The 16,984-nt window shown below is 51.3% G+C and overlaps 1 protein-coding gene across 1 annotated transcript in view; it reads left to right on the forward strand.

Moving 5' to 3' along the window:
- LOC132816260 (plectin-like) overlaps positions 1–16,984 on the forward strand; it is a 295,683-nt gene that overhangs the window by 252,966 nt on the left and 25,733 nt on the right. Inside the window, exons 7-9 of the mRNA XM_060825757.1 lie at positions 3,439–3,516; positions 4,256–4,348; positions 16,158–16,324. Coding sequence (XP_060681740.1) covers positions 3,439–3,516; positions 4,256–4,348; positions 16,158–16,324 — 338 coding nt within the window. The remainder of the gene's footprint in view (positions 1–3,438; positions 3,517–4,255; positions 4,349–16,157; positions 16,325–16,984) is intronic.

Consider the following 16,984-nt stretch of genomic DNA (forward strand, 5'->3'; position numbering starts at 1 on the left):
CTGGCAGCTCTTCTTTAAATAAACTTCAATTTCTTACTGGGCAAACCCCTTCCCATTCACCCCCACTGTCCACAATCGCAATGGACCCAAACCCCTTCCCATTCACCCCCACTGTCCACAATCCCCATGGACCCAAACCCCTTCCCATTCACCCCCACTGTCCACAATCCCCATGGACCCAAACCCCTTCCCATTCACCCCCACTGTCCACAATCCCAATGGCCCCAAACCCCTTCCCATTCACTCCCACTGTCCACAATCCCCATGGACCCAAACCCCTTCCCATTCACCCCCACTGTCCACAATCCCAATGGCCCCAAACCCCTTCCCATTCACTCCCACTGTCCACAATCCCAATGGACCCAAACCCCTTCCCATTCCCCCCCACTGTCCACAATCCCAATGGACCCAAACCCCTTCCCATTCACCCCCACTGTCCACAATCCCAATGGACACAAACCCCTTCCCATTCACCCCCACTGTCCACAATCCCAATGGACACAAACCCCTTCCCATTCACCCCCACTGTCCACAATCCCAATGGAGCTAACTCCTTTCCATTCCCTCCCATTCTACACAATCCCAATGGACCCAAACCCCTTCCCATCCTGAATTGCTGATCTTGTTGTGAGATTGCTTGATAAACTGTTATTGAGGAATGTCAGTATTCTTTCCTCCCTTAACATCTAACCCTCAAATTGACCACATACACCTCACCAAATTGAATTTAATTAAATTAAGAAGTGAGGAATTGAAAGTTGGTTTTGGGTGAGAGTGATTGTGAAACGAGCACTGGTTGTTGGAGAAACCCATCTGGGTCACTGCCTCCTGTTATGGAAGGCAATCTGCCATCCTTACCTAGTCTGGCCTATATGTGACTCCACACCCACAGCAATGTGGCTACGTCTTAACCGCCCTCTGAAATGGCCTAGCAAAGACACTCAACACAGGGTAATTAGGGATGGGCCCCACCGTGCCATGACCCAATAAAGAAAAGCCTGGTTCCCTCAGGCTGAGTGTAATGTGAGCGGCCAGTGATTGTTGGAGTTGGGTGTTGAATGCTGAGTTTGTGAAGCTGATTATGTAGAGGGTGGCGTATAAACTATTTATAAAGACTCTGCAGCTGTTATTGTCTCTGTCGACTCAGTGACATTAGTCACTGCCGGTTGGAGACTTTGATGACTCATTGTCTTTGTTTCTCACTCATCGGACATTTTGTTGAAGCTGCCTTTTATAACAGGGTGTGTGTGAGGAGAGAGACAGGCCCCAAGGGGATCAGTGGGGCCCAGTGATACACGGCTCCCCCATTGAGACACAAATCCCTTCCCTGAGTACACACACTTCCCTGATCCAGCAATCAGAGCAACGTGGCACGCCACGTGGCAGACGGATCAGCTCACACAGTTCACAATCACCACGGCATTCACACTCGTTCCCTCCCCGATCACAATCCCTTCCTCCCCGATCACGCTCACCCCCTCCCCGATCACACTCACCCCCTCCCCGATCACACTCACCCCCTCCCCGATCACGCTCACCCCCTCCCCGATCACGCTCACCCCCTCCCCGATCACACACACCCCCTCCCCGATCACACTCACCCCCCTCCCCGATCACACTCACCCCCCTCCCCGATCACACTCACCCCCCTCCCCGATCACACTCACCCCCCTCCCCGATCACACACCCCCTCCCCGATCACACTCACCCCCTCCCCGATCACAATCCCTTCCTCCCTGATCACGCTCACCCCCTCCCCGATCACGCTCACCCCCTCCCCGATCACACTCACCCCCTCCCCGATCACACTCACCCCCTCCCCGATCACACTCACCCCCCCCCCCGATCACACACCCCCTCCCCGATCACAACCACCCCCTCCCCGATCACACTCACCCCCCTCCCCGATCACACTCACCCCCTCCCCGATCACGCTCACCCCCTCCCCGATCACACTCACCCCCTCCCCGATCACACTCACCCCCTCCCCGATCACACTCACCCCCTCCCCGATCACACTCACCCCCCTCCCCGATCACACTCACCCCCCTCCCCGATCACACTCACCCCCTCCCCGATCACACTCACCCCCCTCCCCGATCACAACCACCCCCTCCCCGATCACACTCACCCCCTCCCCGATCACACTCACCCCCTCCCCGATCACACTCACCCCCTCCCCGATCACACTCACCCCCTCCCCAATCACGCTCACCCCCTCCCCGATCACACACCCCCTCCCCGATCACGCTCACCCCCTCCCCGATCACACACCCCCTCCCCGATCACACTCACCCCCCTCCCCGATCACAACCACCCCCTCCCCGATCACAACCACCCCCTCCCCGATCACAACCACCCCCTCCCCGATCACACTCACCCCCTCCCCGATCACACTCACTCACTCCCCGATCACAACCACCCCCTCCCCGATCACACTCACTCACTCCCCGATCACAACCACCCCCTCCCCGATATCGCTCACTCACTCCCGATCACACTGTTACCCTTGATCACACTCACTCCCCTGTGATAACACACAATCCCTCCTGAGTCATGCGTACTGCATATAAACAGTGTACCCAGTGGTCAGTGTGAATCACTAGTCTATCCACTGGTCAGTGCGGGTCTGATGGATACTAATCCAGTGGTCAGTGTGGGTCTAATGGTCTGTGTGTCCAGTGGTCAGTGTGGGTGTGATGGTCAGTGCACCCAGTGGTCAGTGTGGGTGTGATGGTCAGTGTATCCAGTGGTCAGCTTGGGTGTGATGGTCAGTGCACCCAGTGGTCAGCGTGGATGTGATGGTCAGTGTATCCAGTGGTCAGCGTGGGTGTGATGGTCAGTATACCCAGCGGCCAGCATGGGTGTGATGGTCAGTGTATCCAGTGGTCAGTGTGGGTGTGATGGTCAGTGTACCCAGCGGTCAGTGTGGGTGCACAGTCTATCCAGTGGTCAGTGTGGGTGTGATGGTCAGTGTACCCAGTGGTCAGTGTGGGTTTGATGGTCAGTGTACCCAGTGGTCAGTGTGGGTGTGATGGTCAGTGTATCCAGTGGTCAGTGTGGGTTTGATGGTCAGTGTACCCAGTGGTCAGTGTGGGTGTGATGGTCAGTGTATCCAGTGGTCAGTGTGGGTGTGATGGTCAGTGTACCCAGTGGTCAGTGTGGGTGTGATGGTCAGTGTATCCAGTGGTCAGTGTGGGTGTGATGGTCAGTGTACCCAGTGGTCAGTGTGGGTGTGATGGTCAGTGTATCCAGTGGTCAGTGTGGGTTTGATGGTCAGTGCACCCAGTGGTCAGTGTGGGTGTGATGGTCAGTGTATCCAGTGGTCAGTGTGGGTGTGATGGTCAGTGTACCCAGTGGTCAGTGTGAGTTTAGTTGAATATAAAGGTGGAAGATCTCATTCTGGAAATGACTGATCAATGTTGTTCCACCCATCAGCCCCGGGAGAAAGGCCGGATGCGATTCCATAAGCTGCAGAATGTGGGCATTGCCCTGGAGTACCTCAAACATCGCCAGGTGAGAGCTGGGCACCGGAACCAAGCAGATGCTGAGTGTGGGACGGCGTTGGGAAGGGCAGGGGTCACGTACTCCCCATCAGGGAGGGTCACAACTCAGTACAGGTCGGGGGGGTGTGGTCGCAGTGACCTGGGTAAGGAAGGGCCAGTGGATTGATAGGGGTCACTGCCCTGTCCCATGGGGGTCTCTGCCCCGTCCCACTGGGGGAGGGGGGAAGGGGGGGGGGTTCACTTCCCCATCCCACTGGGGGGAGAGTCACTGCCCCGTCCCACTGGGTGGGGGAGGGGGGTCACTGCCCCGTCCCACTGGGTGGGGGAGGGGGGTCACTGCCCCGTCCCACTGGGTGGGGGAGGAGGGTCACTGCCCCGTCCCACTAGGTGGGGGAGGGGGGGGGGTCACTGTCCTGTCCCACTGGGGGAGGGGGGGCACACTGTCCTGTCCCACTGGGTGAGGGAGGGGGGTCACTGCCCCGTCCCACTGGGGGAGGGGGGGTCACTGTCCTGTCCCACTGGGTGTGGGAGGGGGGTCACTGCCCCGTCCCACTGGGGGAGGGGGGGTCACTGTCCTGTCCCACTGAGGGAGAGGGGAGGGTCACTGTCCTGTCCCACTGAGAGAGGGGGGGAGGGGGGTCACTGCCCCGTCCCACTGGGGGAGGGGAAGGGGGTGACTCTGGGGTGGGGTGTGGAGTGGGTCAGCTCCCTGCCCTGTATCTGATTACCCCCCGATTTCTCTATCCCAGGTCCGGCTCGTAAATATCAGGAATGATGACATTGCGGACGGGAATCCGAAGCTGACCCTGGGTCTGATATGGACGATTATCCTTCATTTCCAGGTGAGGCTGTGACCCTGGTTTATCAGCTCAGAGCTTGACCCAGGCACCTTGACTGGGATGTGGTTAGTGTACACAGACAGAGAGTGAAACACCTCCTACAGAATCCCCGAGCCACCACATCGTTAATCTGCTCCGGCTGCACAAGGCTTGGATTAGCATTCAGACTAGCACCACCTTGATTGGTAAATGTGTCTCCAAGTGGAACAGATCAGTTACAGCACAGAATGTGTCCATTCGGCCCCTTAACCCCTCGTCCACCTAGATCCAATGGTCTGCTTTTTCCCGAGATGGGCAAACATTTTTGCTCAAGATAATGATTTAATTTCCTGTTAAAAATCTCTGTTGAATATACACTGACCACCCTCCCCGAGAGTCCAGAGCTGAACTACTCACTGAGTGAGAATGTTTCTCTTTGCTCACTATTTCCTTTCCTTCCTAATTATTTTAAGCCTGTGCCATCCGCTCGCTGATCCTTCACTAATGGGAGGTTCTCGCCTAACCACTCGGTGCAGAGACCGCGGTTTTGGAAGTTTTGGTGTTTATCCTTACAGCTTTTTGAAACAGGAGTATATTTGCTGTTTTCCAGTCCCAGGGGTGGGCAATAAATGTGAATCCAGCCAGTGACACCCACATCCCACAGACAGGTCGAGAGAGTGTCACCGGGAGATTTTGTTAAAGTGTGCAGGGTACCAGCCATCGCCTCGGACGCTGCTGTAACGTTGAACATGTTGGGGGACATTCTGCCTTTGGCGATGACCTTTGCATCCTCACTGTCCACTGGAGTAGTGCCAAATGATTGGAGGGTGGTAAATGTTTTTCCCTTGTCCAAGAAAGAGAGTAGGAATAATCCTGGGAATTACAGACCAGCCAGTCTTTGGTCTGTGTTGGGCAAAGTATTGGAGAGGATTCTGAGAGACAGGATTTATGATTACTTGGAAAACCATTGTTTGATTAGAGATAGTCAGCATGGCTCTGTGAAGGGCAGGTCATGCCTCACAAACCTTACTGAGGATGTGACAAAACACACTGTTGAAGGTAGAGCAGTGGACGTGGTGTATATGGAGTTTAGCAAGGTGTTTGATAAGGTTCCCCATGGTAGGCTCATTCAGAAAGTAAGGAGGCTTGGGATACAGGGAAACCCGGCTGTCTGGATACAGAATTGGCTGGCCCATAGAAGACAGAGGGTGGTGGTAGATGGAAAGTATTCTGCCTGGAGCTCGGTGACCAGTGGTGTTCCTCAGGGATCGGTTCTGGGACCTCTGCTCTTTGTGATTTTATAAATGACTTGGATGAGGAAGTGGAAGGATGGGTTAGTAAGGTTGCCGATGACACCGAAGTTGTTGCAGTTGTGAATAGTGTGGAGGGCTGTTATAGGTTGCAGTGGGACATTGACAGGATACAGAGCTGGGCTGAGAAGTTAGCGAGTTTTGAGAAGATTTGGAACCGGGAAGAGCTGGAAATGACATCACCAACTCAAGGAAATCTAAACACAAATAGAAAGTGGGACATAACACCCGTGTTTCACCAGAGGCTCACTGATAATGTTACCCTAGTATGGTGACGAAACATCTGAAAACAAACCTTCCAGCTCCACGAGCAAACCTACATCCTGGGCTGATAAGTGGCAGATGGAGTTCAACCTGGAAAAGTGTGAAGTCATTCACTTTTTGGAAGGTTGAATTTGAATGCAGCTTACAGGGTTAAAGGCAGGATTCTTGGCAGTGTGGAGGAACAGAGGGATCTTGGGGACCACGTCCATAGATCTCTCAAAGTTGTTACCCAGGTTGATGAGTTGTTATGAAGGTGTATGGTGTGTTGGCGTTTATTAGCAGGTGAATTGAGTTTAAGAGCTGTGAGGTTATGCTGCAACTCTACAGAGCCCTGGTTAGACCACACTTGGAATATTGTGTTCAGTCCTGGTCGCCTCATTATAGGAAGGATGTGGAAGCTTTAGAGAGGGTGCAGAGGGGATTTCCCAGGAAGCTGCCTGGACTGGAGGGTGTGTCTGATGGAGAAAGGCTGAGGGAGCCAGGGCTTTTCTCATTGGAGTGAAGGATGATGGGAGGGGCCTTGAGAGAGGTGTACAAGATGGTGGGAGGCAGAGGTAGAGTGGATAACCAGAGACATTTCCCCAGGGTGGAAATGTGTTTCATTAGGGGCATAATTTTAAGGTGATTGGAGGACGGTTTCGGGGAGATGTCAGAGGTAGGTTGTCCACACAGAGAGTGGTGGGTGTGTGGAGTGTACTGCCAGCGGTGGGAGTCCAGTCAGAGACATTAGGGACATTTAAGTGACTCTTGGCTAGGTCCATGGATGATAGTACAATGAAGGGAATGTCGGTTAGTCTGACCTTGGAGTAGGATAAAAGGTCAGCACAACACCGAGGGCTGAAGGGCCTGGACTGTGCCATGTTCAGTGTTCAATTGCTGTAAAACCTACAGTGACTCTGTGTGAGGATTCTGGTCTGGTCTCCTTCCCTGCCTCTTGGTGATTAGATTAGATTCCCTACAGTGTGGAAACAGGCCCTTTGGCCCAACAAGTCCACACCGACCCTCCGAAGAGTAACCCACCCAGATCGATTACCCTCTGACTAATGCACCTAGCAATTTAGCATGGCCAATTCACCTAATCTGCACATCTTTGGATTGTGGGAGGAAACCGGAGCACCCACGCAGACACGGGGAGAACGTGCAAACTCCACGCAGTCAGTCGCCTGAGGCTGGAATCGAACCTGTGACCCTGGTGCTGTGAGGCAGTAGTGCTAACCACTGGGCCACTGTGCTGTGATCTCATGGATTGTCACAATGTTGAGAGCTGTACCTTCAGGGGTTCGGCCACTGTTGGTCTATTTGTGTCAAATTACACTCACAGGATCAGAGAATTGTTATAGTGTAGACTGAGGCCATTTGGCCCATCATGCCTGCTCCTGTTCTTTCCACAAGTGCCAATCTCCAACCTTCCCCACATCCCTGAACACCGTTTCAATCCAAGTAACCACCCGAAGTCCCTGTTAAATGCCTCTTTAGAACCTGCCTCCTCCACATTTGCACAAGGTGTCGCCTATTCCCCGATTACTTGCAGGTGAACGTTGGTTGTGGTTTCCAGGTGGACTTGCCCCAACTGTATTGTCTTGTTCATGGAATGGTAATGCATTGTATGTACCATTGTGTGTACCATTGTATGTACCATTGAGTTCCAGTAATCCTGGTCCGTGTGCTTCAGAATTCAGACTGGGAGGGGCTTCACACAAATTGGTTTGGAGTGTGTGCTTATAGCTTCCTTGAAGCTAATGTTTTTACAGCAGTGCAGGAACAGGAGTAGGCCTGTTCATCGAGATGATGGCTGATCCATGAGCTAACTTTTGGCTCATATCCCTTTAATACCTTTGCTTCACAAAATTCTGTGTATCTCAGATTAGAGGAAACCCACACAGACACGGGGAGAATGTGCAAACTCCACACAGTCAGTCGCCTGAGGTGGGAATTGAACCCAGGTCCCTGCTACTGTGAGGCAGCAGTGCTAACCACTGTGCCACCGTGCTGCCCATAAACCACATGGGGTTATGTAACAATGAACAACAATTAGATGCTGAACTTTTATCCCCCCACCCCCAGATTTTTATTGAATTAAAGTTTCACCACCTGCCATGGTGGGATGTGAATGGCTGTCCTTAGGGCATTGGCCTGTGCTTCTGGGTTACTAGCCCAGTGACATTGCCACTACCTCCCATTCCATTGTGGCAAAAGCCTCATTGGTTAATTTCTTCAACGGCTTCTGTTTATTTAGCTCTGTGCCGTCCCATGTCGATGTTGCTACACTGCCAAACGTGTCCCTGACTGTTCACTGTTGGAGCCTCTGGCTGTGTCTTTGGAGCCAGGTTTCCTGCTCAGACAGGCCCAGTGTCCTTTTGTATCCCATACCTTACTCAGATCTACCTCACGCACGGCAGAGAGTTTGCTAGCTTGTGCTTGTTTTGTGTTCTGGCCACTGTATCATACTGTAGCTGGTGTTCTCAAGGCCTTTGGTCCATCCCAGTGGCTGTCTGTTATCTGCCACCTGCCAGCCGTGGATCAATGCTGCTGTCTCCTTTTCTTTCAAACAGACCCTTTTGGAACATGTCCAGGGGGTTGAGGCAGTCGTCAACTCTATTATTGACTCCAATTCAGCCTCTTTAAAATTGTATAATGTCCTTGGAGTAGCATCTACTCTCAAACTGACCAATTTATTCGCCTGGCTTTTGCCTGTAGGACATCCTCTAACACATTCTTCCAAGCAGCTGATAGCCCATTTCAGTTGGAAACTGTTCAGAACAGCACAAGGTACTCCCCTTGTTACCAGCTGCTGTCAGCATCTTCACAGTTTGTTCAAACAGTTCAGTATCTGCTGGGCTCAAATAAAGTTTGAATTTAGCCAGGCTTTCCCGTTCATGGTGGTGGTGGGGGGAGGGGGTATCTCTCTGTTCTTAGTATTCCCTTTCTAGCTTTTGGCAGGAAACTCGATCCAAAGCCTGGTCAGTGCTCTCTGCATCACTCCGCAATACACTTTGATCTTTACCTTCTATTGTTTTAATGTACATGTGCTTTCTCTTAGTTCAGCAAACAGCTCTTCAATGGTGGCCCACATGTGACTGTGTGGTGTGGCACGGTGGCTCAGTGGTTAGCACTGCTGCCTCACAGCACCAGGGTCCCAGGTTCGATTCCAGCCTCGGGTGACTGTCTGTGTGGAGTTTGCACATTCTCCCCGTGTCTGCGTGGGTTTCGTCCCAACAACCCAAAGATGTGCAGGTTACAGGGATTGGCCGTGCTAAATTGCCCGTGGTGTTCAGCGATGTGTAGGTTAGGTGCATTAGTCAGGGGTAAATGTAGGTCAGGGGAAACGGGTTGGGGTGTGGACTTGATGGGCCAAAGGGCCTGTTTCCATACTGCAGGGATTCTATGATCAAACCCACAGCAATGTGCTTGAGGTTTTGCTGCTCTCTGAGTAAACTACCATCACAAAAATTAGCAACAGAATTCGGTCACTCTGCCCTCGATCCGTCGGCTGGATTTGGTCAAGTCTTGGCCGGTTGTAGTCTCAGAGCCACATTTCTGGCTGCACTCTCTGTACAAAAGTATATTCCTCTACGTTTCTGTCTTCATTGGGAGAGCCTGTGTTTTTACACAATGCCCCTGGGCTGATGTTTTACCATACAGTCTGTCAAACCCTCTCAGGATTTACTTCTTAAAAAATTCACTCGCAATCTTCTCAGGAATTCTCTTCAGTGAGAGTTGGTGCAACCAATGTTACTGGGCAAAGGGAATCCTTTCACCCAGGAATCAGTCATGTGGACCTTCCCTGAGCTGAGTTTGATGGAATATATCAGGGGGACCAAAACTGTCCGAGTACTCTCGATGTGGTGGGGGATCGAGCCTGTTGTATTTAAAACAGCTCACCATCACTTCACTCAGGGACAAGCACTAAATGCTCATTGTGTGACACCAACATCCTATCAATGAGTGAAAGAATGGACTTCAACTGCCATCGCATATGAACATCTCAATCCCTTTTCAATGTGATGAGGGTTCCTGCCTCTCCCACCCTCTCGGGCTGTGAGGTCCAGATTCCCCACCCCCCTCTAAACCTCCTGCCCTTTTACCTTAAACCTGTGCCCCCTGGTCATTGATCCCTCTGTTAAGGAAACAAGTTTCTTCCTGTCTGTCCTATCTTTGCCTATCATCATTTTCTACACCTCCGTCACGTCCCCTTTCAATATCCCCAGGCCCAAGGAAAACAACCACAATCTGACAGCATCCAAGGAGCAGGAGAATCGACCTTTCAGGCATGAACCCTTCTTCAGGCAGGGCCCGAAATGTCGATTCTCCTGCTCCTTGGATGCTGCCTGACCTGCTGCGCTTTTCCAGCAACACATTTTCAGCTCTGATCTCCAGAATCTGCAGTCCTCACTTTCTCCTAAACAACCGCAATCTGTCCAATCTATCCTCATCACTGAATCTCTCCAGCCCAGGCATCATCGTGGTAAATCTCCTGTGCACCCTCTCCAGTGCACACACATCCTTCCCATCATGAACTGCACACAGGACTGTCGTTGTATTCCAGCTATAAGACAATATTCCAGCTGGAAACTAATGGTTTTATAATATTTTGCAGCATGTCCAGATTAAATTATCTTTGTTCTGGGTGCTTTCTGCTTTTTCACAGCCTGTTCACCCCGCTGTCTCACCTTCAATGATCTGTGCACAGATACCCACAGCTTCCACTGCTCGTTTATTGGACCTTTATTTTAGATAATGCTGCTCTTGCTGTGCCAGGGAAGATGTAGCCTCTCACTCTTTACACTGTGCCTCTCCCCCATATAGCGCCTGGTCAGTTTCAGGGGTCCGTTTCTGTCAGCTGACTGTCACAGGATTTGTGCCAATTGCCGGATCACCAGGTTAATGTTACAGTCTGCCTTGGGACCAGGAACCTTTTTATTTTAGAGTTGAAGCGGGGAACCTCAAAACCTTGAAAAACTACTTGGATGAGCACTGGAAATGTTGTAACTTTTCCTGGCTACGGACCAAGTGCTGGAAGGTGGGACTAGAGCAGACTTAGAGTAGCTTTGTCAGTGCGGACTCGGAGGGCCAGAGGGCCTCTTCTGTACTGTGTGACTGTGTGATTCTAAAATAGACAAAAGTTTGAGATTCAGGTAAATTACCATCCCTCCCATCAGTTCTCCAGCCATGTATTCAAACAATTGATAGTCCAGTTCTTAAACTGACTAGTCAGTGGTACTGGGAGTAATCCTGAGATTATTGCATTTTAAATTCCTTCCTAAATTCCAGAAATCTTCCTTCAGGTCCTCATCCCTCTTCCTGCCTATTGGGCAATGATCCCTGTCTGCTGAATCCTGTCTCCCAGAACCGCTCCGTGATATCCCCCGACCCTGGCAACACACTGTCCTGGAGTCATGTTTATTGCTGCAGAAATGCTTGTCTCCTGCCCTCTCCTGAGAAATAATGGACACTTCACACAGCATCCTCATACAAAGGGAAACTGAGTTAGTGATTCTGTTCAGAGCTGATGAAATTCTTAGAAGTGAAAGATCTATTTCTGTCTTTCCATTGATGCTGCCTGACTGGCTGTGTTTCAGTGTTAGTGTGGTCACAAGGATCATTTCTGGAAAAGGAAAAGCCAGACCCTCCTCGGTCTCTCTCTGCTCTGTTTCTCTGATCTGTTCTCTCTCTCATTGCCCTATGTGTTTAAAACTCAGTGTGAGTTAAACACTATCAGCTAGAGGTTCAGGCCTGACTGACAACAACCTTACAGTTCAAAAGTGAAACAAAATTAGAAACAGCAGTAATCTGGGACACAGAGGATGTTGGATACATGAAAGCTGCTGTTGTCTGGTCTGGAAAGTTGCTGACCTCAATGCAGAGCTGTGAATGTTGTAAGGACAGGGCCCGATGTTGTTTCCACAAGCCCAGAGGCACAGTTTCCTACTTTGAAGTTGCAGAGTCGGAACAGAATCCTCAGCTCAGTCTCACTTGTCAGGACAAAGCCAGTTTTGTTCCTTTCACATTTATACAAAGTACTTAAATCAGCACAAAGGCAGGCCATTTACAGAAACCCAGAGCTGTATAGCACAGCGGGTGGCCGTTCTGCCAACTAGCTCTTGTGTTCAGCAGCTCAGTCAATTCCCCTGTCCCCTGCCCTTCCTCCTCCCCCTGTGAGATTCCTCCTCCAAATGTTACTTAGCTCTCATGCTGCAGATTACAACTGGATCTGTGACCAGGCCCTGATCAGGTTGCACATTCCAAATCCTGTGATAAACATTTACCTTGGATTACATCTTTTAATCTATCCCCCACCTTCCTGTCAGTGAGAGTGTTTCTTCTGATTTACTGAAACTCTTGATTAAATCTCCCTCCCAGCCGCCCTCTCTCTGGGGAGAACAGTCCCAACACCTTCAATCCCCCCCCCCACCCCCCCACCCCCATCCCTGAAGTGTCTCATTCCGGAATCCATTCCTGGAAACCACTTTCTACACTCTCTCCAATGCATTCCCATCTTTCCGATAATGTGGGGCCCACCCCCTGTACACAGTCCTCCAGCTGAGGACCAACAAGGGTCCTGGACAAGTTCAACATCCCCCCCCCCGCTGCTATTGTACTCTCTGCCCCAGTAATAAAGCCGAGGGTCCTGCCTGCTTTATTAACGACTTGCTCCCCCCGTCTCTCCCCCCCCGCCTCCCCCCGGTCCTGCCACCTTCAGTGACCTGTGACATATACCACCCAGCTCCCTCTGCTCCTGCTCCCCCTTTACATTATCCCCTTATTTTATATTGCCTTTCAATGTTCTTCCAACCAAAGTGCATCATCTTACATTTCTCGACCAGGAACCTCATCTATCCAACTCCACCAACTGGTCAATGTCGCTAAGTCACAGAGATGTACAGCATAGAAACAGACTCTTTGGTCCAACTTGTCCATATCCACCAGATATCATTTTGGAGACCCACACTGTCTTGTTCCATATTTTATGTCAGTCTAAGTGTCTGCCACTTGGCTTTATGCTGGTCTGTCAGTCCTGACAAGCCTCATCCCACACCTTTTCCATTTCATCCTATCACCAATTCCTTCCATCCTTCACATCACTCTCACATCACTCTCCCCTCATAATCTCTCTCTCTCAAATACACACACACACACACACTCACTCTGCTCTCTTCTCTCTCTTTCTCTCACTCATCCCACCTCTTTCTGTCTCTCACTTTATCTGGTCCTTCTCTCTCTCACTCTCTGTATTCCTCTCTATCTCTTCCTTTTCCCTCCTGCCCTTCCTCTCTTTCTTTCTTTCTGTTCTTTATTCCTTCTCTTTCCTTCTCTTCCCTCTCCATCTTGTCTCTCACCCCTCCATCTTTCTGTCTCTCTCCCTCCATCTCTCTGTCTCTCCCTCCATCTCTCTCTCTGTCTCTCCCTCTATCTGTCTCGCTCTCTCTCCCTCCATCTCTCTGTCTCTCTCTCTCTCTTTCTCTCTCCCCCTCCATCTCTTTGTCTCTCCCCCTCTATCTCTCTGTGTCTCTCCTTCATACAATCATACAGTACAGAAGAGACTCTTTGGCCCATCAAGTCTGTACTGCCAAGGAGATACCGTGACCTCCCTTTCTAGCATTTGGTCCATAATCTGGAATGTTTTGACATTTCAGTGGCTCATCCAGGTACTTTTTAAAGATTGTGAGATTCCCTCCTCAACTCACCTCCAGGCCAGCACGTTTCAGAGCCCCGCCACCCTCTGAGTGAAAATGTTTCTTTCCCTCTCTCTCTGTCCCTCTCTACCCCATCCCCCCACCTCTCTCTCTCTGTCCCTCTCTACCCCATCCCCCCACCTCTCTCTCTCTCTGTCCCTCTCTACCCCACCCCCCAAACCTCTTTCTCTCTGTTCCTTTGTACCCCATCCCCCCACCTCTCTCTCTCTCTGTTCCTCTGTACCCCACCCCCACCTCTCTCTCTCTCTCTGATCCTGTCTACCCCACCCCCCCACCTCTCTTTCTCTCTGATCCTCTCTACCCCATCCCCCCACCTCTCTCTCTCTCTCTGTTCCTCTGTACCCCACCCCCCACCTCTCTCTCTCTCTCTCTGATCCTGTCTACCCCCCCCACCTCTCTTTCTCTCTGATCCTCTCTACCCCATCCCCCCACCTCTCTCTCTCTGTTCCTCTGTACCCCACCCCCCACCTCTCTCTCTCTCTGATCCTCTCTACCCCATCCCCCCACCTCTCTCTCTCTGTTCTTCTTTACCCCATCCCCCCCATTTCTCTCTGATCCTGTCTACCCCATTCCCCCTACCTCTCTCTCTCTCAGTCCCCCTGACTTTTCTTCTCTGCCCCTTGCTTTTCTATCTGTCTGTCTGTCTCTCTCTCTCTGTCTGCCCTCTTTCTCCTTCTCTCTCTCCCCTCCCATCTCTCTCTCTCTCTCTCTCTCTCCCCTTGCCCTCCCTCTCTCCCGCTCTCTGACACAGGGTGTTGCCAATGTGTTTTTCTGTTGGTTCCCACTCCCTTGCCCAGATGTTGGAATGTCTGGCTGGACCCCTGCCCACTCTGTGTTGGGAGAGTTGGCTGGTACAGTGATAGTGTTCAGGTTCGGCTGCTGTGTGCGCGGTTTCACAGGCTGCTTATTCTGGCCTCAGTCAGGCACTGGGATTAGTCCAAACACACAGCAGCTGGGAGTGTCTGCACAATGACAGCCCTGTGAGGGCCCAGTGTGGGATCTGCCTGTGCACTTTCAGTAAGAGCAACTCAACAGGGAAACAGGAGAGCAGGGAATCGCATCACCCCCCCCCCCTCCCCCGTCACACCCCTCTGACACCCCCACCTCATTCCTTCACGTTCCTCCTTTGATGAGGTTCCTTTGAACACACAGTGAACTCTCCTCAGCAAGGCCACCATGTGGAATCTGACCTCATGCTCCTGACCATGACCTGTCTGTGGCTGTAGACCTGACTCCAGGATGGTGTGTTGCCTCCCAGTTGCCAGGGTCAGGAGGATCTTGTAGCAGCTGCCGAACAGTCTGAGGGAGGGGGCCAGAGGTCTCAGTTCACCCTGGTCACCGATGACAGAAGGAGAAAGTGCAATGTGTCCAATAGTCAGTCAGAGCCTAGAGAGCAAGGGAAGATGGGAGCAAGTACGAACCTGAAATTAGTCATCTCTGCATTACTCCCATGTAGATACATGATGGAGGAAGAGGAGGAGGAGGAGGAGAGTGAGAAAGGATTGAGTGGCTGGAAAGATGTTATAGGAGGGAAGCTTTTAGATTCTTGACCAGTGTCTGGCTCTGGGTTGAACAGGCTGGGGCTGTTTTCCCTGGAGCGTCGGAGGCTGAGGGGTGACCTTATAGAGGTTTACAAAATTGAGGGGCATGGATAGGATAAATATGCAAAGTCCTTTCTCTGGGGTAGGGGAGTCCAGAACTAGAGGGCATAGGTTTAGGGTGAGAGGGGAAAGATATAAAAGAGACCTGATGGGCAACTCTTTCACCAGAGGGTGGTATGTGTATGGAATGAGCTGCCAGAGGATGTGGTGGAGGCTGGTACGATTGCAACATTTAAGAGGCATTTGGATGGGTATATGAATAGGAAGGGTTTGGAGGATATGGGCCGGGTGCTGGCAGGTGGAACTAGATTGGGTTGGGATATCTGGTCAGCATGGACGGGTTGGACCGAAGGGTCTGTTTCCGTGCTGTACATCTCTATGGCTCTATAATTAGCACCACATCCACAAACATCAGCTCCCTCTGCCACTAGCACTCATTAACAGCAGTGTGTTCCATCTAGAAGATGCACTGCAGAAACTCACCAATTTAGACAGCACCTTCCAAACCCAAGACCATTTCCAGAAGGACAAGGGCAGCAGATACACGGGAACACTACTCCCCTCCAAGTCACTCGCCATCCTGACTTGGAAATATATCGCTGTTCCCTCAGTGTCGCTGGGTCAGAATCCTGGAATTCCCTTCCTCAGGAACATTGGGGGTCAACCCACAGCACATGAAGGTTTTGTCTCTCAGAGGAGTGGGTGGGAAATTGGGATTGAATCCCAAGGTCAGCCCTGGTGATATTGAATGGCTGTATTACAATTGGCAATACTACCTCAGTGACATTAACACTGCACTGTCCCTCATGGTCTATCAACCCAGCCACGAGCATTAGGTGAGTTAGTCTCACAGAGATGAGGGGTCAAATGGTCTTCTGTGTTGGAAACATTCTCTGATTGAAGCTGGGTTTGGGTTAGTTGCTGGTTATTTTCAGTGAGAATGAATGAAAGGTTTGTTTTTCAGATCTCCGATATCCAGGTAACTGGCCAATCCGACGATATGACAGCCAAAGAGAAACTGCTGCTATGGTCCCAGAGGATGGTGGAGGGGTACCCTGAGCTGCGCTGTGATAACTTCACCAGCAGCTGGAGAGACGGCAGACTCTTCAACGCAGTCATCCACCGGCACAGGTACCCAGGCAGGCTCAGGGACTGCACATCCCTGACACACGCACACACACATGCGCAGTCATGCATGTGCGCGACCACATGCATACACGCACACACTCGCACACATTCTCACATACACACACCCACAGACACACACAGACAGACACACTCTCACACACACACCTGTTTGATCACCTTCTCAAAGAACTCAATAAAGGGCATTTAAATGGTCATTGGATCGACATATGGATGAGAATGGGATAGTATAGGTGAGATGGGCTTCAGGTTGGTTCCACAGGTCGGTGCAACATCGAGGGCCGAAGGGCCTGTACTGCGCTGGAATGTTCTATGTTCTTTACTCCTGTTGCTCCTTCCAAAATGAACTACCTCACACTTCTCCACATTAAATTCCATTTGCCATCTCTAAGCTCAGCTCTGCAGCTTATCTGTGTCCCTCTGTAACCCACAGAAACCTTTGACACTATCCACAACTCTGCCGACCTTAGTGTCCTCAGCTAATTTACTCTAAGCCTCATTCAGGTCATTTATAAAAATGACAAACAGCGTTGGCCCTAAAACAGACCCTTGCGGTACCCCACCAGTGCCTGAACTCCAGGATGAACATTTCCCATCAACCACTACCCTCTGTCTTCTTTCAGCTCGCCAATTTCTGATCCAAAC

The sequence above is a fragment of the Hemiscyllium ocellatum genome, chromosome 5 (genome assembly GCF_020745735.1).
Source record: "Hemiscyllium ocellatum isolate sHemOce1 chromosome 5, sHemOce1.pat.X.cur, whole genome shotgun sequence".
NCBI lineage: Eukaryota > Metazoa > Chordata > Chondrichthyes > Orectolobiformes > Hemiscylliidae > Hemiscyllium > Hemiscyllium ocellatum.